At 38.0% G+C, this 27,067-nt stretch overlaps 1 protein-coding gene across 7 annotated transcripts in view; it reads left to right on the forward strand.

Moving 5' to 3' along the window:
- Nucleotides 1-27,067, forward strand: part of ADCY1 (adenylate cyclase 1) — a 451,138-nt gene that overhangs the window by 343,948 nt on the left and 80,123 nt on the right. For 6 of the 7 annotated variants that reach the window (XM_039353930.1, XM_039353932.1, XM_039353935.1 and 3 more), the window contains exons 9-12: nt 6,240-6,434; nt 8,034-8,131; nt 21,982-22,066; nt 24,131-24,220. In XM_039353930.1, the coding sequence (XP_039209864.1) occupies nt 6,240-6,434; nt 8,034-8,131; nt 21,982-22,066; nt 24,131-24,220 (468 nt within the window). The remainder of the gene's footprint in view (nt 1-6,239; nt 6,435-8,033; nt 8,132-21,981; nt 22,067-24,130; nt 24,221-27,067) is intronic. The other variant, XM_039353931.1, reaches the window with a different exon arrangement.

Consider the following 27,067-nt stretch of genomic DNA (forward strand, 5'->3'; position numbering starts at 1 on the left):
GACTGGACAATCACTTGTCTGAGATAGTATAGGTTCTCCTGCTTGAGCAGGGGGCTGGACTAGAAGACCTCCAAGGTCCTTTCCAGCTCTATTCTATTCTAATTTAATCTTGGAATCACTGAACAATATATTTCAAACATCATGGAGCACTGGGAACTATCAGAGCACTGGAAAAGAACTGATGTGGTTTCAATCTTAAACAAGTGAAAAAAATAGATCCAGGAAACTACACACCAATCAGTCTAACATTAATACCTAATAATCAAGCAACAGATCTGTGAACACCTAGAAGCAACAAAGTTATAACTAGAAGCTAAGATGGGTTTGTCAAAAATAGATCATGCCAAACAAATATTATTGCATTCTTTGATGAAGTGACTAAATTAGTGAACCAGCAAAATGCTGTGGACATAATATACTTGGACTTCAATAAGGTATTTGATAAAATAGACCACAATCTACTACTTGGATGGATTTGTAACTGGTTGACAAACCACGCTCAACAGGTAGTCCTGAATGGAACTACATCTACATAGAGGGAAGTAGTAGTGGGGTCTCGCAAGACTCTGTCTTTGCCCAGTGTTCTTCAACATTTTTATAAATGTTTAGATGAGGGGATAGATGAAGAATTCATCAGATTTGCAGATGACATCAAGCTGGTGGAATAGCTAACACCCCAGAAGATAGGCTCAGGATCCAGAAGGATCTTGATAGACTTGAACACTGAGCCCTATCTAACAAAATGAAACTCCCTGGTGAAAAAATAAAATTTTGCAAATAGGCAAGAAAACAAAATGCACAGGTACAAAATACTGCTCAATAGTAGTAACTGCGAGAGGGATCTAAAAGTTCTAGTGGATAATCACTTAAATATGAGCCAGGAATGTGTGGCAGCAGCCAAAAAAGTCAATGCAGTGCTAGGCTGCATTAACAGAGGGATAGAATCAAGATCATGTGAAGTGTTAGTAAAGGTAAAAAAGATAAATGTTTCTCCTGTCCAATCAAATATGACTCTAAGAAGCATTGCTTATCTCCACTTGTTAGCTGAGAGAGCCAGTGTTGTCTGAAGACACTTCCATGGTCATGTGGCCAGAATGACTACATGCCAAGGCACACAAAATGCTGTTAATTTTCTGTTGAATTGGTACTTATTTATCTATTTGCATTTGCATGCTTTTCCATTGCTAGGTGGGCAGGATCTGGAGCAAGTAAGGGCACCTACTCTTTCACATGACACTTGAGTCTCATAACCCAGCTCTTCCAGCTGACAAATTCAGAGGCTTTAACTACTGAACTATCAGACCTCTGAGTACTTTATTTATAAATTATACTTTTATATTTTATAAGTTATAGAGTGGTTAGTGCCACTTTATAATGCCTTGGTAAGACCACATTTGAAATATTGTATCCAGCTTCGATCACCATGAAATAAAAAAGATGTTGAGAATGCAGAAGAGACTAACAAAAATGATTACGAGACTGGAGGCTAAAACATTTGAAGATAAATGGCAGGAATTAGGTTTAGTGAAAAAAAGAACTAGGATGATATGATAGCAATGTTCCAGTATTTGAGGGCTACCACAAAGAAGGGAGGATCAACCTATTCTCCAAAAGAACCTGAAAGCAGGACAAGAAGCAATGGATAGAAACTTATGAAGGAGAGAACCTACCTAGAACTAAGGAGAAATTTCCTGACAGTAAGAACAATTAACTAGTGGAACAACTTACCTGCAGAAATTGTGGGTGCTCCATCACTGGAAATTTTTAAGAAGAGATTGGACAGCCATTTGTCTGAAATAGTATAGTCTGCTTGATCAGAGGCATGGATTAGAAGACCTCCAAGGTCCCTTCCAACTCTGTTATTCTGTTAATAAAAGTTAAAAGTCAGGAAAGCTGAGGATATTATTCAGAAGAAGGCCACCCAGCCCATATTTAGGCTTTCTCAATACTTTATGTGTCAAAATATCTGACAGATATTAACATGGAGATTCTCTAAATATGTATCTAAGTAAATTGAAGTTATACGTGTTTTATTACTCATTCTATAGCCCAAATCTGCAAAGATGGATATATATGAGAATTTAAGAAATATCAGGCAAGCCAAACACATATTAATAGTTTCCATTGATACTTGTATTTTCAGGATATTTTCAGGATATATTTTCACATGCTATATATAATATAGTATTTTGTACTATATTCATATTTCTGAATGTAATGTAAATATATTAGTAATTATTTTTTAAAAAATGCACAAATTATCATCAGCACATAATAACAAGTTAAATTCTAACTATACCCAAAATATCCTTCGGGTATAGATCAATATTTCCAATATCAAAATAACGAAATCATGGTATTCTTTAACAAGTTCCATAAAGCATCTTAATAAGTGATTAACAATTATAAGTACAATAACTCTCATTAAATTTAGTGATGTAGTAATTGAGATTGTTCCATATGCCCTACTGGAAATACTTAAAAAGAGAAGATATTCTAGAAATACTAGACTTTTAACATCTAGTCTTGAAGAAAAAATATTACCGTATATGCCGGCGTATTAGGCGACCCGGCGTATAAGACGACCCCTGTCTTTATCGCCGAGCCGCATTCCTAGAACGTCATCTTATATGCCGGAAACTACCAGTATTTCCGGCGTATAAGACAACTCGGCGTATAAGACGACCCCCGTCTTTGGCGCCGAGTTTAGCGCTTCCGGAAGTCGTCTTATACGCCAGCATATACGGTAAGTATAGATGAAATCAAATCAAAATCTAAGGGACTGGTTTAGACAAAACTCAGCAGCATTTTTTCGCACGGCTGATAAAAACAGGATTGCCAACATGATCACCAACATCCGATAACGGATATAGCACAAGAAGAAGAAGAATAGATGATGGATACAGATAGATACAGAAGGATCTGGACAGACTTGAACACTGGGCACTAACTAACAAAATGAAATTCAATGGTGAAAAAAGCAAGGTTCTACATTTAGGCAAGAAAAACCAATGCACAAGTACAGCATAGGTGGCACCATGCTCAATAGTAGTAACTGTGAGAGGGACCTCGGAGTCCTAGTAGACAATCACTTAAATACGAGCCAGCAGTGTGCTGCAGCTGCCAAAAAGGCCAACACAGTGCTAGGCTGCATTAACAGAGGGATAGAATCAAGATCACGTGAAGTATTAATACCACTCTTTAATGCCTTGGTAAGGCCACACTTGGAATACTGCATTCAGTTTTGGTCACCACGATGTAAAAAAGATGTTGAGACTCTAGAAAGAGTACAGAGAAGAGCAACAAAGATGATTAGGGGACTGGAGGCTAAAACATATAAGGAACGGTTGCTAGAATTGGGTATGTCTAGTTTAATGAAGAGAAGGACAAGGGGGGACATGATAGCAGTGTTCCAATATCTCAGGGGCTGCCATAAAGAAGAGGGAATTAAGGTATTTTCCAAAGCACCTGAAGGCAGGACACGAAGCAACGGGTGGAAACTAATCAAGGAGAGAAGCAACCTAGAACTAAGGAGAAACTTCCTGACAGTTAGAACAATTAATGAGTGGAACAGCTTGCCTCCAGAAGCAGTAAATGCTCCAACACTGGAAGTTTTTAAGAAGAGACTGGACAGCCATTTGTTTGAAATGGTGTAGGGTTTCCTGCCTGAGCAGGGGGGTTGGACTAGATGACCTCCAAGGTCCTTCCAACTTTATTATTATCGATCATCGCACAGTCAGCCAGATGTTCAGACTGGATTTGGCATTTTGTCTACCTATCGAGTCCTTACCCAGGACCTGGGATAGGCAGATGTGGATGTTTGATGGTATTACAGATATCGTCGCAGGATGGAAGCAGTTCCTAATAAGGCCGCCTTTTGCAATTGACTAATTATTATTATTATTATTATTATTATTATAGATGAAATATTCTACTTGGAAGTCTTCTTGGCATCAAAAATTGATCAAACAGCTGCTCTTTCTTCATCAATTAATCTAATATCAGGCATTGTGAATCATATATTTTCAACTAGCATCAATAGCCTTAACTATCTATTCAGAAAAAGATAATTACAGACTGAACAAAGAAAAACAATTGCTTCAATCTGTACTCCAAATGTTAATATAACCAAATTTCCTCTACCTCGCAAAAAATTCCAAATATTTCTTGAAATTGCAGGAGAGATATTTTAATTTGTGGAGATATGAACAGGTGTTCGTCTTTGAATTTAGATAAACATGAACCATTCAAATGTGGAATTTGTACTTTTCATCTGTACAGATTAATCCAACACTTTTAAGATTAACAAAATAAACAATTGCTAAGGAAATTTAACAATTTGCTACAAAAAGATATTAAACTTAAGTGTCATCTGAAAAGCTTCTTACAAACAAATTAATTCCTTCTACCATTTTAATAGTAGAAGGGGTTTCAGCCAAACCATTTATTGCATGACTTATATTCTTTAGCATCAACTAGAAGAAAGCTATGCAAAACTAAACAACACATTGAAGAATGAACTGAAGTAATTAGAAGTGAAACAATTAGAAGTAACTTTGGATCCTCTGTTGGACATAGAAAAAGGATAAACTATTTATAAAAATTGGATGTAGTAAAATAATTAATACAAGAAATTTAATTTTTCTAAACAGAAATATTTTTAAAAAGCATTTTTTCAAAACTATTTTTTTAAATACATACAGATGGTTTAGTTTTTCCTTTTTCCCCAGCTCAATAAATTTACCAATGGCTTTCAGATCAGAACATTTTAATGTACTTGTATGTGGGAGGGAAGATATGGATAGGGAGCCAAATATAGAGGAAAATATTTTTTTCCATATTGTTGCCAAAGATGCCTTATTGAAAATTCAAACAAGAATTTTAGCATTGGATTGGATCTCATTTTTGTATGAAAGTGGAAACTAATCTGTGTTTCTGTCTCTAATCCGTAGCCAAATTGCATTGGATAAACTGCCATATGAATTTTTCCATAAATAGCACTGGATTTTCATAATCTCCTTCTTTTGCATTAAATCCATATTCAAGAATCAAAAATTATTTCTGTGTAGCAAACTTTGTATAAAACCATTTTGTCTTGCACACCCTCCACTTCTTAATATAATTTTTTATTTTCAAGTTTATTGGTTTATTTTTTCATAAGAGTCATTTATTATTTATAAGATAACGTTTCCATTACCTAAACAGATTATAAATAGTGGCATCTGCAAGAAGAAAGAAATAAGTTAAGTTGGTTGTTGCAATCACATGATCAAAATCCGATCCTCTTTTTATATTTATATATATCTGTAGAAGATATTTTTCCCTCATTAAGATCAAATAAGTCTTAAACATTTCCTGGTTTTATACAAAATATAATCTTTTTCTGTTGTTAAATATTGAAAAAAAGTGGCATAGTTTCATCCTAAAGTCTGTTCCCTTTAAAAATAATCCATCCTTAATCAATTTTATATTGTAATAAATAAATGTATATTTTATTTTCCACTAGATGGAGGTATTACACAGTTTTGTTCACCAAGCACAGAGCAGTAGTTTTGTGGTCTTTCATTGAGAAGTGAATGACAGATTTGAAAAGTTTCAATTCTAAATTATTCCTTCTGCCCACTTATCCAGGAAATTAAATATTGCAGGAGTAATCTCTGTGATATATTGCTTTCCTCTCTCACATTCATTTTAAACTTGTTACCAGATTCTACTGGCTTCCAAAATGATCAGTTAGGCTTAATCCATGCTTTATAACAAAGGGACCAATGTATATCTTTGAACATAATTGAGATTGTTATTTACATGAAGAAGTTAGAAATGTTTCAAGAGCTTCAGTTTCCTAGTATGATTCTTGGCAATGCTATGAAGTACAATTTCCATATAAAAATTCTCCATTACCATTTCTGTAATAGTTTGAAAAAATATATTAAGAACATATGTCCCTATGGACATTTTTTTTAAAAAAATAAATAAAGACATGATAGAAAGTATTCATTCATCTGTAATAAATTACAGATTTTTTTCACATTTCACAAGTTTATGACACCTGATATTAGTCAGTTTGAGGGTGGACAGTAAATATTGGCTGCTACTGCTATATTTTTTTATAAGTTTATAGATTTTTCACAAGACAGAGCAATCTGTACCTCATGTAATGCTACAATATAGTGTTGCTTAATCTTTCAAATATATTGTTAGTCCTATCGCTCACCTTTTATTTTTAATTTTTGCCACAGAGAAGGGCATTAAGAACAGCCTCTGAAAAACTCAGGAATCGTTCCTCTTTTTCTACAAATGTTATATATAACACTCCTGGAACCCGAGTTAACCGGTATATCAGCCGCTTAATAGAGGCTCGGCAAACTGAATCAGAAATGGCAGATCTAAACTTTTTTACTCTAAGGTATAAGCAGATAGAACGTGAGCAAAAGGTAGGTAAGACTTTTCTTAAAGATGGGTTGCATTTTTTTGTAAATGCAAGATTTAGCCTTCCAAACCTGAGGTCCTCGAGATATTTTTCACAGTGTTCTTCATCTGAAAGAAACAGAAATGAAGAAAGTACTTTCAGGAAAGGGTTGGCTTTATTCATCACAGACTTATTATTTTTCATCATGTGGTTTTAGGTAGAATAGTAAATCTTGCCTTGGTGTTACAGCAATGAGGGAATATAATCTTTGTGTTTGTAATCTCTAGAGTCTCTTCCTTCTTTCTTTATATGTAAGGAGAAAGCAAATAAAATGTACCTTTGTGATATCAGATAGTTGTTGTCTTGCCTGACTATAGGATCCTAGTTTCTTCCTTAAATTATCAGGATATTGTGACCTTTTCATAATTTTAGATCAAAATGCTCCTATTTTGCAAAAAATATTGAAAGAAACTTGAAGCATTGTTCATATTAACACTTCATGTTTCAATATTTTTATTTGGAGAAAATCAACATACAACAAATACATACTCTTTTTTCTTTATTCAATTAATATTTGGCAGTTCTCCCTACAACTGTTTAATCACTTTTGTTTTTACTAGCTACTGCTACTAAGTTGTGATATTGTTTGTTGGGACTGGCTTTGATTGAAAATCAATTATGTAGTATTTTGTGAGAGTGTTTCACAAACAAATTGCAGTGATAAACAAAGAACACAGTTTGTGATAAAATAGGTTTGGCTTTATTCTAGATAAACAATTTCAACAAGAAAAAAAAAGATTTTATTTTCTTTTGGGCAAAGGATATCAATATTTTTCATGATTTCATTAAGAAATCAGAGAGATTTCTTATAAATGCAAGAAATCCTCTTCAAGCTGAACTTTTTCTCCTAGTTTCAGAAATAAATTTGTCTTCCCCACTGAGTTATTTCCCATAGATCATTTCTTCCTTAGAATTATTGAACCTTTATTCAGCTGTCTTTTTCAATAGCTTTGAATGAATTATAATATTTGACCTGCTTAAAAATGTATAAATCCTAGCTTTGTAGAAGGTCTCTAAAATCAGTTTGGATAACTATAATTAGAAAAGTCTGGTCCTAAAGGAAAGTTATTAATAACAGTTAATAAAATATTAATACTTCTAATATAATAAAAATGATGAGAGCTTTGGGTGGAAATGAAGGCTACTATGTTAGCACTTCTGAGACCTGAGATAACTGCAAAGATAACATTCCACCCTTCCTTCCCAGTCTGAGGTGTAAAGGCTAGGGCTTTCCTTTGTTGTTTTCATAATAGCAGACAACTTTATTTCAAGGATAGCACACATTTATCTAGGATTTTTTCCTTCTTTTCCTGATTCCAAGATAAGGAGTGATGGAAAGACTTATTCTGATTTGCAAAGTATTCTGAAGTTTAGAAGAGGATTTCCCCCCAATTCTGGGCTAACTGTAAATATTTAAAATGAAATATGTAATTGGCAAATTTTAGGATTTAAAATCTTTTTTTGTACTTCATTTTTAGCATAGTTGTTTGTGTCTTCAGAATCACAAAATGCAAAGCAAATGGTTAACTAAATCTGTCTCTCTCCTTCTCTATTTCATTCACAGTATCACCAACTTCAGGATGAATATTTCACCAGTTCTGTAGTTTTGTCACTGATTCTAGCTGCCTTATTTGGCCTTGTCTACCTTTTAATAATACCACAGTAAGTTACCTTGTTTCCAATAATTTAAATGCTAAGTGCATTTATACTGGTATATAAGTATTTTGAATGTACTTTGTATTCATTAAAAGTGTCTACTTCTTAAATTATATCCAACATGCTAAAAAAAAACCTCAATTAATGTCTTTTAACTATGAAAATTTTCCATTGCTCTTTACTGAAGTTTTTGGGAACAAACCCAGTGCAATGGATTGCTTGTGGAAAAACAAATCTTGTAGGTAGTGCTTTCTTTTGTAAAAAAAAAAAAAAAGGTGCCGGAACTCACACATATCATGCAACCCACCTTGTCTACCCTACAAAGTTCCATCCAAAAAAGGTGCCGGAACTCTGTTCTGGGCGTTCTATGACAAGAAAAAGCCCTGCTTGTAGAAAGTAATAAAACACAAACAATTCTATATTCATTCATAATAAAAAGCAAATTTGTTGCAAGAGATATTTGGAGGGGTTATATGTTGATGTAAAACATTATTTGATTATGGTAATTGAAATTGATAAAGTTTTAATAAACAGGTTTAGTAGTAATAGAAATTTAGGATAGAAATGAAATATATTAAATTTATTATGTTACTTGAGGGAAATAGAGAGATTATAGCGAATGTATTAAGTTGAGTTGTTATTGTGTGATTTTATGTTGGAATCTGTGTTTACCCAAACACCACAGTGTGTCTTAAATACTTTTTGTTAAAACTATAAAACTAATAAAATATATTTTAAAAAAAATAAAAAGCAAATTTGCTTTTGTTCCTACTTTCTAGAAATATTTAATTAGGAAAATTTAACAGAGCTATATCTGCATTCATGGCATTTCTAAAGCTGCTGGAAATTTAAGAGCCAAAGATTCAGTGTATTAGTGTACAGAAAATCCAAGGGTTAAGCAGATTATATATAAATTGTGTATCATAATATCATTTACTTTTTATCCCTCTAATACAATCATATGGTGTCCTAATTAGGAATGGATAGAATTCTTTCTTTAGGGAAAAGAATAGCTCATTGAAGTTTTTTAAATATTTGTTACAGTGAGAGTTAGCACAAACTCATCCAAAGGCTATTTTTTTCATTTCTTTAAAAGAGGTAGTATCATTTATTTTACCTATTTCTTTCTGCTGAAATATAAAAGCAGCTGAAATTCAACATTGTTAAATTCATTTATCAAATAATGTAAACTGAAAGTCCTAACTATATATGATAATTATAGCTTCTTTCTGACAGAAAGAGTGGTTAATGACTTACCTGAGTTTGGAAGAAATGCTTCCACATTTTGCTAAGGGCTTTCTAAAGAAATTAAATTAATGCTTTAAGAAATTAATTTATTCCAGAAAAGTTAACCAGAAAGTAAGAAAGCATACTACTGTACACTTTGTTTTGTCTAGTGTATATGTAAAAGAAATCTCAGTATTAAATCAAATCTAATGTATTTATGTAGAGTTACTATTAAAGCCATCAGCCAGAATGAAGGAAGTAGAAAGCAAAGACAATACATATACATCTTACAGGCGCCAGATAACGGTGGGCACACTATTAAGCTAGTCCACAATCTGTCCTCCAAACCCCTGACCCAGGAACAAATTTCCCTCTTAGAACGGGATGCAGGCCACAACCTGATAGACACACGGGCAATTGACTTTGTGGCGTCTTTAGAGCTTACCATCCAACACATGGAAGCCAATGATGAGGTCAGAAACACAATCAGACAGTGGGTTACTGGCCTGCTGACAGGCCAGTAACCCACCCTAAATGGTGTCAGGTGCTCCCTAGAGAGGAGGAAGAGGCCCTGGAACAACTAAAAAAGGACAACACTATTGTTATACTCCCAACTGACAAGGGCAGGGCAACTGTGCTTATGGACAGATCAGCGTATTTTGACAAAGCCCAGGCATTACTTAATGACACTACAGCCTACAGAGTAATCACTAAAAATCCAATGACAACACACATAAACCGCATCAATAAGGTACTTAGCAACCTCAAACATCGGGGTAAAATCAACGATGACACATTGACGACGATACGTCCCAGCGACGCGGCCATGGCTAGGTTCTATGGTCTCCCGAAGGTACACAAAGAGGAGGTCCCCCTATGACCTATTGTGTCTTTCAGGGACACACCCACTTCAGGACTAGCCAAATGGCTTAGCGGTCGCATCAGCCACTTGGTTGATAACAATGAGACCACTGTGAAATCGGCTGAGGAGTTTCTGGAGAGAGTAAAGCCCCTAAGGATAGAGAAAGATGATATCATTTGACGTTACCTCACTCTTTACCTCTATCCCCCAAGATCTGGCGGTCATGGCAATAAGGGACCTCCTACAAGAGGGGCCTGAACAACATAAGGATTTTCTCCATACCAATGATTTAATACAGTTGCTAACCCTATGCCTGAAGATATATTTCACCTTTCGGGGCATGGTATACAAACAAATAAAAGGGACGCCAATGGGATCCCCCATCTCAGGCATTATTGCTGAGGCAGTTCTTCAGCAGCTAGAGTCAATAGTAATGTCTAGGTGCCGCCCAAAATTTTGGGCACGCTATGTAGATGATACTTTTGCGATTGTCAAAAGACAGGATAGCGCCAAATTCTTGGAGGAACTGAACTCAGTATATCCAGACATTGTTTTACCGCAGAAGAAGAGATCCAAGGCAGTCTTGCCTTTCTGGATGTACTGATCAGCCGACGCCCTAATGGCACATTGTGCACGTCTCTATATCGCAAATCCACCCATACAGACAGAATGCTACATTATAATAGCAACCACCCGGTAGCACATAAAATCAGCTGCATCCGGACGCTGTTTAAATGGGTTAATTCCCATTGTAGCACGGGCAGAGCTAAAGCCGAGGAGAAAAAACATCTCCATCACATCTTCGTGCGTAATGGCTATCCCATGGGGTTTGTGAGACAGTATAGTAGACCACATCGAAATTATAGAGACTCACGCTCCAATGTGACAGCAATGCCAGCCACACGAACAATCCTCCCTTACATTCATGGTGTCTCTGAGGCCACAGCATGGCTGTTGGCCCCCTACAATGTGAGCATTGCCCACAGGCCCGAGCACACCCTTAGGTCCAAGGTCATGCATCCAAAAGAACTGCTCCCCAATGGTCAAAGATCATCTGTGGTTTACAGAATTAATTGCACGGACTATGCAAGCAATTACGCTGGGGAAACCACTAAAAGACTGAGGACCAGGGTTCATGAACATGAACTGGCTATTAGAAGGCAGGAGCAATGCTTACAAGTATGGGCCCATACGTCCAGCTCTGGCCACACTTTCAATCTAGCTAACACAGAGGTTATAGCTCGTGAGACTACCAAGGCTGCCCGCCTACTCAAGGAAGCCTAGCTCTCTAATGAAAATTCCATCAATCAGCATATAGACCTTGTGTCGGCCTACCAGACACTTAGGAGATGGGAACAACAGCACCACGGCCTACTGAGAAGACATTTAACTCTTTCTTGGCAGTATTGGAGTAGTAGAATGATGGATGAGAAGATGACAGCATTTTACATAATTAGGATGATGGCTCCATAGATGGGACGACCACGACTCACATGGACCAAGATGATGGACCAAAGGGCCTTAAGCCAGGGACAGAAGCACTGAGGCGATCTGGAAGGAGGGGGAGAGAGGGGGAAGACAGAGCAGGAATGCCAGAATAGCTGCTTGTTCCAGGACTGGGGTAGAGGAATTACTACAATGGCCTTGGGGGTGGGGGAGGATAATGGCCCTGAGAGGGAGGGGGACTGGGTGCATGGACGGATTGACAGCCATCCTCCAAGTGCTTGCACATGCTCAAAAAGAGCACTTGAGGATCGTAAAACAACCATTGGACGTCTATCGGCACAATCCCTGGCAGTTGCATTCCTGCACACATTCCTCCACCCAGGGACGCTGTTTTCCTCCTCAGGTGTCCGTGAGTATGCTGTACTGCTTCTAGTTGTCCCCCTCCTCTTGAGGCTCCTCATTACTTGCTCGCACATTGGGTTCATCAGTTCTTTTGCTCTTTTTGCACACGTGCGGGGCTTCACCACATCACTTTCCATCATAGGTCTGTTTTCCTTTCCTATTCACATCAGTAGGATAACCCATCTCTCCCCTCATGTTGGCGGGCATCGTGAAGCAGGTGTCCCTGCTATCATCCAACCCCCTTTGTTGTTCACCTCTATCGTTGTTTCCCCTTTTTATGGGGTGAGTTGAAATACGCTTATCTGGGATACCTGGGGGGGGGAGATGTTTCTTGTTCCTTCTCTGTTTTTATAGGTTCTTTATCCTGTGGATGCGTTATCTCCTCTATTATTTCTTCCCTCTGATTTTGTGAGGGATGTGCCAATTGTCTTTGTTGTGGATTCAAGTGTTGTTGTTCCCATATCTTAAATGTTTGGTATGCTGGGCAAAGCTCTATATGGCAATTGATGGAGTCGCCATCAGAAAGCCAGGCTTCTTTAAGTAGATGGCTCCCCCTTAATAGTGTCCCTAGATATGGGCTGTGCACTATTAAGTCAAATTCATGCCCATGATCATTCATGTGGGCCCAAATCTGTGAATGCTGTTCCTTTCTTCTGACCGCTAGTGCATGCTCATGCACCCTAGTTTTTAATCTTTTCGTGGTCTCCCCAACATAGTTACAGGAACAGTCCTTACACTCGATCTTATAAATTATTGCAGATTTTTCTTCATCGGGGAGTGGATCTTTTGGGTGCATGATCTTAGATCGTAGAGTTTGATCTGGTCTATGGGCCACTTTTACATTAAAGGGGGCCAATATTCTAGCTGTTGCCTCTGATACACCATTAATGTATGGGAGGGAGATACGCACGTTTTGTGTTGTCTTGTCAGTTTCTTGCAAGTTTTTGCGGGATCTGTATGGTCTACTGTACTTCCTGATGAATCCAGTGGGGTAACCATTATACTTGCAGGTCTGAAACAGATGATTCCTTTCCTCAATTTTGGTCCTGGTTGTACTGCAGTGGGAATCGATATGTTTGAATAATGTTCTTATACAGTTGATCCACTCCCTGGCTTTTTGATAGCGACTCCATCAATCGCCATATAGAGCTTTGCCCGGCATACCAAACATTTAAGATATGGGAACAACAACACCTGAATCCACAACAAAGACAATTGGCACATCTGTCACAAAATCAGAGGGAAGAAAGAATAGAGGAGATAACCCATCCACAGGATGAAGAACCTATAAGAACAGAGAAGGAACAAGAAACATCTCCCCCCCCCCAGGTATCCCAGATAAGCATATTTCAACTCACCCCATAAAAAGGGGAAACAACAATAGGGGTGAACAACAAAGGGGGTTGGATGATAGCCCATAGGACACCTGCTTCACGATGCCTGCCAACATAAGGGGAGAGATGGGTTATCCTACTGATGTGAATAGGAAAGGAAAACAGACCTATGATGGAAAGTGATGTGGTGAAGCCCCACACGTGTGCAAAAAGAGCAAAAGAACTGATGAACCCAATGTGCGAGCAAGTAATGAGGAGCCTCAAGAGGAGGGGGACAACTAGAAGCAGTACAGCATACTCACGGACACCTGAGGAGGAAAACAGCGTCCTTGGGTGGAGGAATGTGTGCAGGAATGCAGCCGCCAGGGATTGCACTGATAGACGTCCGGACCTGCTTGACACACACCCTCCCTCGAACGCACGCAAACATAGCCAGTCCAGAGAGGATCTAACGGACCACGGAATGGGGCTAGAGAGGATGACAGATGTGAGAGTCGGCGAACAGAAACGGAGAGTGGTTGGATCCAGGAGGAAGGAAACACCAGCTTCGGAGGGCATCAACACAATAAAGGACGTGGGCCCTTTAAGAAACCAGATGGAGAGAACGGATGGACTGGTAACCAGGTCAAGGAGCCAAGCGCAAAGCCGCCCGGCAGCATAAGAAGGACTCCTAGCAATCTTGAATCATGGTCTGATGATGTCGGTAGTGTTGACTGATGAAAGACTTAGCTTTTAATTAAACAAGGTTTGTTTTTAGTATTATCCTGGTGTTCGGATTATTTTATAGCATGGATTTACCCAGGATTCGTATTTTTAACATAATTAGAGACCATAGAGATTCAGCCATGGCCAGGTTTTATGGGCTTCCAAAAATCCATAAGGAAGGGGTCCCATTGCAACCAATTGTATCATTTAGGGACACACTGACTTCGGGGTTGGCCAAATGGCTAAGCGGACGGATTAGATATTTGGTGGAGAACAGTGAAACTACAGAGAAATCATCAGAAGAGTTCCTGAGCAGGATAAAATCGCTAAGAGGAGGATGAAGTCTTAATATCTTTTGATGTAACCTCACTCTTTACCTCGATTCCACAAGACCTAGCTATTGCGGTAATAAGGAGCCGCCTGCAACAAGAGGAAGGGCGACATCAGGACTCACTCTGCACCTCATCCAACTCATGAACCTGTGCCTTAAAACATATTTTACATTCCAGGGCACCATCTACGAGCAGGTGAAAGGCACGCCGATGGGATCCCCAATTTCAGGAGTCATTGCGGAGGCGGTCCTGCAACAGTTCGAAGCTGAAGTGATGTCTGCACATCGCCCAAATTTTGGGTTAGATACATTATTCTGTCGCTCCCAAACCCATCCCCACTGAAACCATTATATGTGGAGTTGAAACCAGCCTGAACAAAATCAACCCCGACAACGCGAACAGAATCAGACTTGAAATCACCAACATCCTCTGCACCAGCAAGCCACCCAAAAGCAACTTACCCAAAGAGGAAAGGCAGCACTACTTAACCTGAAAGAAGACACCAGCATAATAATCTTACCAGCAGACAAGGGCAATGCCACAGTGGTTATGAACACATCTGACTACCAAACCAAATTAACCAACCTACTCCAAGAATCTACATACAAACCCCTAAATACAGATCCCACCACCTACCTGGAAAAAACCACCAGGTCCAAAATAAAAGCCTCCCCCATTAGCAAAGAGATCCAGCAAAGAATCATTCCCAGAGAGAAATCATCCAGATGCCCTAAGCTCTATGGTGTCCCCAAGATACACAAAGAAGGAACACCACTCAGACCCATAGTCAGCTCCATAGGCTCACCTCTACAAAACCTAGCCAAATTTCTTGCCAAACAACTACAGCCCTATGCAGAATCCATCACCTCACACGTAAAAAACTCATTCCATTTCTTAGAGATCATAAAGAAACAAAACTTACAGCCCAGCGACCTACTCGTGAGCCTTGATGTCATATCCCTCTTCACCCAAGTGCCAATCGAAGAAGCCTTGACAGCTATCCAAAACAAATATAACCCCCCCAAACACATCCTAGATCTGACCAACCACTGCCTATCCAACACATACTTCATCTATAACGGACAAAAATACAAACAAATAGAAGGAGCACCCATGGGATCACCCCTCTCACCTGTCATTGCAAACCTGTACATGGAACACTTTGAAACCCAAGCTCTAGAAAAATCTGATCACAAACCCAAACTCTGGCTCAGATATGTAGATGACACCTTCATAATCTAGCCACATGGGAAAGAAAAACTGGACAACTTCCTCATACACCTTAACAGCCTACACCCCAAAATACAGTTCACCATGGAAACAGAAGCTAATAACCAACTTCCCTTCCTGGATGTCTTAGTCTACAAGAAATCCAATGGCTCCCTAGGACATACCATCTACCAGGAGAAAACACACACAAACTGCTATCTGCACGCTCTCTCACACCACCACCCAGCACAGATCAACTCCGTAGCCAAGACACTCATCTCCAGAACAAAACGCTAAGCTGACAAACAACATTTAAAAACCGAACTACACACTCTCACTAATGTACTAACATCCAACAGATTCTAAAGAAATAAGATTACCAATCTAATCCAAAAAGAAACTCCCACCAAAACGGCAAAGCCCTCCTCCCATACATAAAAGGCATCACAGACAGAATCAGCAAGATCCTCCATAAACACAACATCAAGACAGCATTCTGCACAAAGGGAGAAAACCCGAATAACCAAAGACCTATATGTATGTATGTATGTATGTATGTATGTATGTATGTATGTATGTATATACAGTGTGTGTGTGTGTATATACAGTGTGTGTGTGTGTTTGTATATACACACACACACACACACACACACACACACATATATATATATATATGCAAGTCTTAGTATATTCCTGTCTTTTCCCGTGTAAGATTGAGAATATCTTGGCGATGTTTCGACGAGGTCCCACTTGTCATCTTCAGGCTGGAGTCTTCGACTTCGTGCTTGTGCGAGCAAAGTGTGATCGGAGCTGCCGTCTCTCTCTATATATATTGGTGGGGGGGTGGAGTGCTGGCTTCGTTGCTGTAGGTAGATTGGTTGGCTGTGTAGGAGCTATTGTTTGTGGATTGTTTGGCTGTTTTGTAACATCCTGAGTATGTGCTGGCTGTGTGCCCATTAGTCTTTTGTGTTGTAACGACCTGCGTAGTGGGTTGTGTGATGACATCCTGAGATCTAATGTAGTGATATCCTGAGTTCTGTGTTGCACCATCCTGGGTGGTTGGCTGTGTTGTAACATCCTGAGCTTTGGTGTTGTAGCCTCCTGAGTTCTGTGATGTGATGTCCACGGCTGAAGGCTGTGAAGTACCATACCAGGCTTTGGTTTGGCTCCGAGTTTGTGGTCTAGCTCTGTGTTCATGGCGTGTGTCTGTTTGCATTGTGTGGGAGTCAGAAGGAGATGCAGCAGCTGGTGATGTCGTCATGGTTTGGCTTCTGGATGATGGTTGCATTTTGTCCGAGGGATGGGTTTGGGCTTGGGCTTGGGTCTGGTGAGGGTGAATGGTAGTGGCATACTATGTTGTTCTGGGTCCGGTGTCAGTTTTTGTGGCTAGGACTCATTTGTTGATTAGGGCTAGTTTCCAGATGTCTGGTAGACGGGAGATATCGTCACGTTTATTCATGTTGTGGGGGTGTTTTTCTATTTTGATGGCTTCCATAATTATTCTCTTGTTGTGGTGTTCAGTTTTGGAGATTAGTTTGGTTCCTTCAAAGTCATTTTCATGTCCTGTAGCTTTAAGGTGCTGGAAGAGGGAGGAAGTTTTTTCTTCTTTTCTGACTGCATTCTTATGTTCTGTGATGTGTGCATTTATTCTCCTACTAGCTTGTCCAATATATGTGGCTGGGCAGATTTTGCATGGTATTTATAGACTCCTTGGTTTTCTAGCTGGATCGTGTCTTTGGGGTTTCTTAAGATGTTGGCTATTTTTTGGTCGGTGCCAAAGGCTGTCTTGATATTGTGTTTGTGGAGAATTTTGCTGATTTTATCTGTGGTGCCTTTGATGTAGGAGAGGAGGGCGATGTCGTTGTACTGTTCTATGTCTTGGTCCTTGGGGGATGTTTCCCTTTGGGTTAGGTTGGTAATAGTATTTCTTTGGAATCCATTGGAGATTAATAAGTTTGTGAGAGTGCGTAATTCAGTTTTCAGGTGGTCTTTGTCAGCTAGGCATTTGGTTCTGGAGATGAGGGTCTTAGCTACGGAGTTGATCTGTGCAGGGTGGTGGTGGGATTGTGCGTTTAAGTAGTGGTTGGTGTGTGTTTTTTTTCGGTAGATGGTGTGTCCTAGGGAGCCATTGGGATTTTTGTAGATTAGGATGTCCAGAAAGGGGAGTTAGTTGTTAGCTTCTATTTCCATTATGAATTGTATTTTGGAGTGTAGGCTGTTGAGATGTGTGAGGAAGTTGTCCAGTTTTTCTTTCCCATGTGGCCCAATTACAAAAGTGTCATCTACATATCTGAGCCAGAGTTTGGGTTTGTGTTCAGATTTGTCTAAGGCATTGGTTTCGAAGTGTTCCATGTACAGGTATGCAAGACCTGCATACCTATACCCATGAAAATCTACAAAAACAAATACACACACACACATACACACACACACACACACACACACACACAAATATATGTACAGTTCACCGTGGAAACAGAAGCTAATAATCAACTTCCCTTCCTGGATGTCTTAATCTACAAGAAATCCAATGGCTCCCTAGGACACACCATCTACCAGAAGAAAACACACACAAACCGCTATCTGCATGCACTCTCACACCACCACCCAGCACAGATCAACTCCATAGCCAAAACACTCATCTCCAGAACAAAACGCTTAGCTGACGAACAACACTTAAAAACCAAACTACACACTCTCACTAATCCAACAGATTCCAAAAAAATAAGATTACCAATCTAATCCAAAAAGAAACCCCCACCAAAACGGCAAAGCCCTCCTCCCATACATAAAAGGCATCACAGACAGAATCAGCAAGATCCTCCACAAACACAACATCAAGACAGCATTCTGCACAAACAGAAAAATATCCACCAGCCTAAGAAACCCGAAAGACAAAATTGAATTAGAAAATCAAGGAGTATATGAAATCCCATGCATCGCTTGCCCCACCACATACATCGGACAAACCAACAGAAGAATAAGTGAATTCATTGAAGAACACAAGAACTCAGTCAAAAAAGAGGAACCAACTTCTTCCCTGGTCCAAGCCACAGGACATGAAATTTCAGGACATGAAATTGACTTTAAAAAGACCAGAACTATCGCCAAAACTGAACACTTTAATAACAGAATAATCAGAGAGGCCATTGAGATAGAAAAACGCCCACACAGCATGAATAACGAGATGATACCTCCCGTCTACCAGCCATTTGGAAACCCACCCTTATTGACAAACGAGTCCCTAACACAAAGAATGACACCAGACCCACACTCACGAAAACCACACAGGATGTCATCATTACACATCCACGCAAAAAGCAAACCCAAACCGACACTGATGATGAGGCACGACCACAAACCAAAAGCCAGACCACAGCTGCATCATTAGCCACTTTAAACCCCTCCAATCCATACATGAAGCAAACTGACACCCACCATGAAGATGAGGCACAACCACGAACGCGAAGCCAAACAACAGCAACACAGCTCACCATCTAACATCCCCCTGCAACTCAGACTAACCTGAGCACAATAAAGCCCCCACCCAAACAGAACACTCCCCCATCCAATCAGAGCACAGCCAACCCCCCATCCAATCAGAGCACAGCCAAGCCCCTAACCAATCAGAACACACCTCCACCCAATCAGAACACAGCCAAGCTCCCATCCAATCATACTCCCACTGGCAGTTAAAAGGAAGAAACAGCTAAAACCACACATTGCTGCTCAAAGCAAGAAGCTAAAAACACCAGCCTGAAGATGACGAATGTGACTTCGTCGAAACGTTGCCAAGACACTTCCAATTTTACGCGGGAGAAAACCCGAACAACCAAAGACATATATATATATATATATATATATATATATATATATATATATATATATATATATATATATATAGAGAGAGAGAGAGAGAGAGAGAGAGAGAGAGAGAGAGCATCAAAGATTTCCCTTGGAAGAATTACAAGCTATTATTACAGCTATGTCAAATTGTGAGAATGCAACTACCCTACTAAACCAATTTTACGAAAGGAAGGGTTATAAACACTGTAGAAATCATGCATTCTTGGAAAAGGTATTGTAGAATTGTTGCAGGATATAGCAGAACAGGAAAAATTGATTACAGCAACCAGTATTTCCTTTTCTTTCATATTATCAGTGAACTCAAGAAGACATTTGACTTCTCCTAGATGTCTCCTATTATTTTTATTTCTAGCTCATCCTGCCTTAAGAATCTATCACTTATTTGATATAACTCTCATTTTGTGAGACACTCAGGAATTTTTATCCAATCTTATTTTCATGTGTAACTTTGAACCCAAGATAACTTGTCCAGACATTCCTCCTTTAACAATAAAATTAATAGTCTTCTTACAAATTCACACAGGGACCATTAATAAAGGATGAAAATATCCTGGGATTTGAGGAGATGTACTGGATTCTAAATGGAAAGCAATGCTATTTTTGAAACCTTATCCTAGCTTAGTTTAATAAGTCATATGAAAAGAATACTGGAAGAATCTCACTTTTGGTTGGTTGTAGTAAGATCACTAAGAACCTGAAAGGTTTTAGGAAAATAATCCAATAAACTTGTATATAGGTTTTTAAATCTTGCCATGGAAGATTTAAAATCTTGGTTTTCCCAGTTGCAATGTATGGCTGTGAAAGTTGGACCATAAGAAAGGCTGAGCGCAAAAGAATTGAGGCCTTTGAACTATGGTGCTGGAGAAGACTCCTGCGAGTCCCTTGGACTGCAAGGCGTTCAAACTGGTCAATCCTAGAAGAGATCAACCCTGACTGCTCTTTAGAAGGCCAGATCCTGAAGTTGAAACTCAAATACTTTGGCCACCTAATGAGAAGGAAGGACTCACTGGAAAAGGGCCTAATGCTGGGAAAGATTGAGGGCAATAGAAGAAGGGGACGACAGAGAATGAGATGGCTGGATGGAGTAGGTGAGAACTTAAATGGACTCCAGAAGATGGTAGAGGACAGGAAGACCTGGAGGAACATTGTCCATGGGGTCGCGATGGGTCGGACACGACTTCGCAATTAACAACAACAACAACATGGAATAGAAAAATCTCACCTAAAGACATAAATCTTCAACAACAAAGAGTCGGCTGGGGAGGGATTCCTGACAATGACAGTTGGCAAAATACTTCTGGGATGTTTGGCAGAATACAGTTGCTCCTTGAGGGGATGCCAAGCAATTTTGCAGTTTTTGAAAAAATGGAAGTCTTTGGAATAGGGGAGGACCAAGATCTGTTTGACTATAGAGATCTGTAAATAGCCTGAAGCTTTTATAAGCAAATTCTGCTATAGGAAAAATACATGTGTACAAAAGCAATGAGGATAGTGCTCCGAGACAGTATTTATTCACTCTGTTTCTCTATCTGACTATGAGTGTTGATCAGAGGACAGATGGAATTTTTATATCTAATAAATGAAATATACTTTTCCATACACATGCTCTGAGTTTCCTGCCTCTATCAGGAATGAGAAAATTTGACAATGTGTTATTTTAAAAAAATAGATAAGCTGTTTCAGGAGCATAAATAAGAGAATCTATAACAGAGAATGAAATAAGCCATCTTAGAAAGGAGATAAACTATCACTAGAATAGTACTTGGGGCTTGACATGTAGTAGGTCAGTAATGAAGTCCAATGAAAGTGTGTCCCTAGCCATTATGGAAAAGAGATATAACAATTCAGACCTTTAGGACCATGGTGGCATGAGGAGTCGTGCTAGCGCAGGGGTTAGAATGCAGTATTGCAGACTAATTCAGCTCACTGCTAGGTGTTTAATCCTCACTGACTCAAGCTGATTCAACTTTCCTCCTTCCAAGGTCAGTAAATGGGACCCAGATTCTTGGGGGCAATATACTGACTCTGTAACTTGCTTAGAGAGGGCTGTAAAGCATTGTGACACAGTATATAAATCTAAGTACTATTTCTATTGCTTTAACTCCATTCTTTGCAAGTGTATTTTTCTTTGTAAATACATTATTTAATATTTTTCTGTCTACCAGTGTCTCTGTATCAGATGAGTTATGTCTAAACACATTGTTCTTAAAAGCAATCATAGTAAACTTTATTCATAGAGGACCTGTTTTACATTATTTTCAAAGAACTATTGTTCTATTAATTATATACAAAAGAAGAAATACCACTAAAAATGATGTACAGCAGAGAAAGAATAATTTAGAATTCAAATGAAGGAACTTACATATTCAAAAAGAAAAATTCTTGATATTTAGATAGACTCTAATAACATTATAAAGAATTTGCTTTTATTTGTGTGCTATGACTTAGTTTTAATATGTTTTTTTTTTCTAGGAGTATCATAGTCCTTGTTCTCTTAGTGTTTTGCATGTGCTTCCTGGTGGCATGCGTCATGTATCTACATGTCACTCGAGTACAAGTAAGTGACCTGAAATGTTGTGAAAGCTGTTGTGGAAAAGGAATATGTGTAGCAATTATCCCAGTCTTGATTTTATTTCTTTTATGTCTGTAAGTAGATAGCTGTTTTAATGTATAATACCCAGTGCTTTTTTTCTAAAAAAAAAAAAAAAAAAGTGCCAGAACTCACACACATCATACAACCCGCCTTGCCTACCCTACAAGGTTCCATCCAAAAAAGGTGCCGGAACTCCGTTCTGGGCGTTCTATGAGAAAAAAGCCCTGATAATATCTAATGCCATTTAGGATTTTTAGGAATCCTGTATTTCATTTTCTCAAAAAAATCCCCTTTTATTTTTATTGGTGAAAATAAAAATTGTACCAGTCCTGACACACAGAAGGATAATGACTGCATCACACTCCAGTAAATAAGAGATAAATGCTTGAAAAGATTTCTGCTGTGCAACTGAGTTTGTTATGAATTAATTTAGCTTACCTTAACTCTATGTTTAAATTATTATCTTGTTGATATATTGATTCTGGAGTTATAATGCTCAGTTTGCATTATTTGCATCATTATTACAAAGAGCAATAATATAAAAAAGAGAATAAAATGGAAAGATTTGGGGAAATCATATGGAGAAGTAGATAATATCTGGAATACAACTCAAGAAAGATTTTAAAAAGCCTCAAGAGAGGGTCCCATTTTCTTTATAAAGTGGTTGAAATTTGAGTACTCATTGTAACAGCTTTTACTCAACCTTACAGCTTAAAGAGAAGGCAGAGAAAGCGTCTAGTGGCCAACTTATGGTAGCCAACACCTGTGCTGCGAAGTGATTAGAGATAAACACTCAATCAAAGAACTTTGTTTCCAATCACAAGTGGAGCAGAAAAGAATTGGATTGACTGTGAGGCTAAAACTTAAAAAAAGAAAACAGCTTATTGGTGATTTTATTACCAGCATCTTCAATATGTTACTCTTCCTGTTGCTCATTCATTCTGGGCAATTTGTTGCTTGAAAAATATAAATTTTGAAGATTTTATTTATTTTATTAAGAAAATCCATTTAGCAGTCATAGCTGTTTTGCTGTTCATCTTGCTATTGGTTGAAAATAATAAATTCCAATCTATTTAATAAAATTAGGCAGGAATCAAATCTAATAACTTTAGAAATTTAATTTCAACCATTGCAATATGTTTTTCACCATATAAAAATATTAAGCTTTTGTCTAATTTTTAATACATCTGGACTAAGATAGACTTAGAATGCATTATAAGTCTCTTGAATGCTATTCTTTGTGGATGCCAATAAATACTCTTCAATCAAAATTCCATGTGTTTGTAACTGAAACTTTTACTTTTCATAAGGCATGAATCGTGAATCGTTATTTATAAACTTTATGTGCATTTTATACAACCGTAGTTTGATAAAATCTTGATTATATTAACAAAATTGTTGTGTTTTCTATTTAATATAATATAATATAATAAATATAATCAGAAACATGATTACCCTGTGACAAAGAAGTATTAAAATTTCACCCATCTTTAACTGACTGAACTTCTTTGAAATCAAATGTTAATGTAATTAAAACATGATCTGAGAATACAGTTGAATTAAATTTTATGAGCATAGGAAATAAAATATTTTTCTTTTTTGTGGGATGATGAAAAGCATCAGGACATTACTAATTTTATGACATCTTTCAATAAGAATAAGAATTGGAAAAGATCACCTGGTACCAAAGATTTGAAAATTGAACTTGAAAAATTATGGCATAAACCAGCCATAGTGGTCCCAGTGTTATTGGCAAAATGGGTACCACACCAAAAAATCTTGGACAGAACTTAAAAAATCTGCACATTGACACTACTTCCATCTGTCCATTACAAAAGCCCACTCTGCTTGGATCCGTACATATAATACGCTGCTACATTATGACATCCTAGATTTGGGGGAAGAACTTAAAGGCCAATATCAGCTAAAGAACTGACCTGTGATTTCACATTTTTGTATATATAACAACAACAACAATAGCGTGAACAATAATTTTCTAAATAAATATATATTGGTTTTGTCTTTCAGTGTTTTCCAGGGTGCCTGACAATACAAATTAGAACCATTTTGTGTATTTTTATTGTGATCTTAATTTACTCAGTGGCACAAGGTTGCGTGGTAAGTAATATGAACCTGTAAATAAATTGTTATATACAGTGTGGACAGATACAAATACAGAGACAAGTATTCTTAGTGGCACCTCTCCTGACTTGGAAGCAAAAATACTGCCTCACAGCCATCTGGATAAGACTTAAAACTTGGCTTTTCTAAAAGACATTTAATGATGAAGTAGACAGAGAAGATTCATATCATTATTGTCTATTATTGCTTAGAGATTTCTTATTGTTGTTACAACATTTTTATATTATCAAAGACCTATGAACTGGGATAGTTTTTAAATAAACAAATATCATCAATGAGAGATGTACTGTGCCATCAGCTTGCTTATGGCAATATATAATATTAACTGGGCTCGTTATGAATTCAAAACAATACACTGATTGACATATCCTGCTCCTGAGTTATATTACAGTAGCTATCATACTGTAAAAATAGATCTGAAATTGAAGCCAACAAGCCTAGACAGTTCTGAATTATATTTATTGTTGCTGTTACATCTGATAAAGACTAATTTGTGAATGCAATAATCAGGTGAGTTTTTTTTTATTGTATCAGTTCAAACCGTTAGGAATTAACATTACAATAGGTGACATTTCGTCAGTCACCTTTTTTCTGTATACTGAAAGCTTGTTTCATGAAGCATTCACATATTCAGCTCTTAGATGTAATGAAAAATTTAATTGTCTGGATTTTCTTAGAACTTAGCTGAATCTAGTATGACAAAAATAAATTAAATAATATTGTGCCACAGATCATGCATTTTTTAAGTCTCTCAGAGATTGGTTTATTTACTTTTAACTAACTGGTTTTCTAAAATATAAGATAATTAATATTTGTTTTTTCATAAATATCGAAGAATTGAATTAATCTGTTTACTGCATATAGGAGCTGAAATATTATAAGTATATTCATATGCTATCATATGTCTGTGAATACATTCACACATATAAATGCACATTATCAAAAATAGAATCTATACACTTGACTATACCACAACAATGGTGTGATAGCAATGTGGAAGACCATATCACAATACTATATAATGTGTATATAATACTATATATACACTCACATATATATATTCCTATGTTTACATTAGACTTAATTTCAATTTACCTTTTACTCATTAATAAAGATTTTAAGAGAATATTTAAAAGAACTGAGTAAATCAAAAATTGTGAACTAGTTTTCAAGTGAATGTATATCATCTACACTCAGTACTTGTAGAATAGTATCAATTTATGAGAAAATATACAAGTTTAAACTGTGGATATTTCCATACTTTGGAATCCACCAGTAAGCAGGTATGCTTTAAAGAAGATGGTGATACATCCCTTTCTCGAGAAGCCATCCTTGCAACTGACGCTTTTGAGCAATGTTCCTCTAGTTTCCAGCCTAGTGCCCAGTTTTAGAAGGTCTTAGATGAAATAGCAATAGCACTTACTTATTGCTTCATAGTGCTTTATAGCAGTCTCTAACTTATTTATAGATTCAGCATATTGCCCCCCAAATATCTGGGTCCTCATTTTACTGACCTTGGAAGGATGGAAGACTGAGTCAACCTTGAGCCAGTGAGAATTGAACTGCTGCAAATTGCCTGCGGCCCCCTCCTATATAAACAGTTCCAATTGGTGTTGGAAGGGAGGAGGAGAGAGGAGCCCCTGTTATGTGTGGTATTTCAGTGCTTAGATGATTTGATAGCATAGGATTTGATCTCATCAGCATGTGAATGATACTTGACCATACATTTCCATCCCATATAAGGTAGGAGATACTATTGAGATGCTGACCCATTTCAGGATAGGAGGGAAGTACTTCAACTCAACTTTAGCATGACAGAATACTTTGGCTTTTTGAACACATATATACATGTCTCAAATCCTGTGTATCGCCATCCTTGACTTTGAACAGGGTTGGACTCCCCCAGACAGAACTGGTATGTGATTTCACTTGGACCTGCAGCTCCTTCTCAAAGGACGCATGGCCAGGGGACCCTTTGCACAAATCCCTCTCATACACCAACTACACCCAGTCCTGGACAGGGCAGACTTCCTCATAGTCATTCATATCTTAATCATTACATAACTGAATTACTGTAATATGATCTACAAGAAATACATGATCCAGAATGCAATGAGTACCCCTGGAGAATCCCTGACCCAGAATGCAACTAGTGCCCCTGGTTTGCCTGTGTTATATTGCTGCTGTGTGAGCTGCATTGTGTCTTAGTTTCTTTCTAGGTGCAGTTCAAGCTGATGGTTATCACTTTTAAATCCCTGAAGGATATATGACCTGCTAATTTGTGGACTGCCCCTCCCTAGAGTATGTGCCTATCCCATCTTTTCATTGAACATGGTGGGCATGCCCCAGGTCCCTTCCCTTGAATGTCAGTCTGATGGAACCTCAAAGACATGTATTCTCTGTAACTGCCCTGGCTCTTTGGAATAGCCTACCACCTAAAGTCTGGAAGATGTAAGGACCTGCCTCAACTAATTATTCCAAGAAAGTAGAACTCTTGAAACTGGCATTGTTTCAAACAGGAACTTTTATTGAGAGTTAGTGATAGCAGGACAGCAAAGCAAGATCTAAAGATTTCCTGAACAAATTGCTACATTAAACCTTTCATTCACAAAACCCCATGCCAGAGTCCAACTGTCCAATTCACAACCAGCCAATCCACAGGTGTGAAATTGTTATGGGAATCAGAGCTGATAAGGGACAGTTCCCAGGCACTTCACTGGATCTCACAACTGAGTGGAGATAAGCCAGATGGCCCCTGGCATATTCTTTTCCCCTTTTCACATCCAAAAAATACATCAAAGTTTAGAAAGAACAAAGTATAGA

Source organism: Crotalus tigris, unplaced genomic scaffold, assembly GCF_016545835.1.
Source record: "Crotalus tigris isolate CLP2741 ecotype Arizona unplaced genomic scaffold, ASM1654583v1 scf7180000018540.1288718, whole genome shotgun sequence".
NCBI classification, from domain to species: domain Eukaryota; kingdom Metazoa; phylum Chordata; class Lepidosauria; order Squamata; family Viperidae; genus Crotalus; species Crotalus tigris.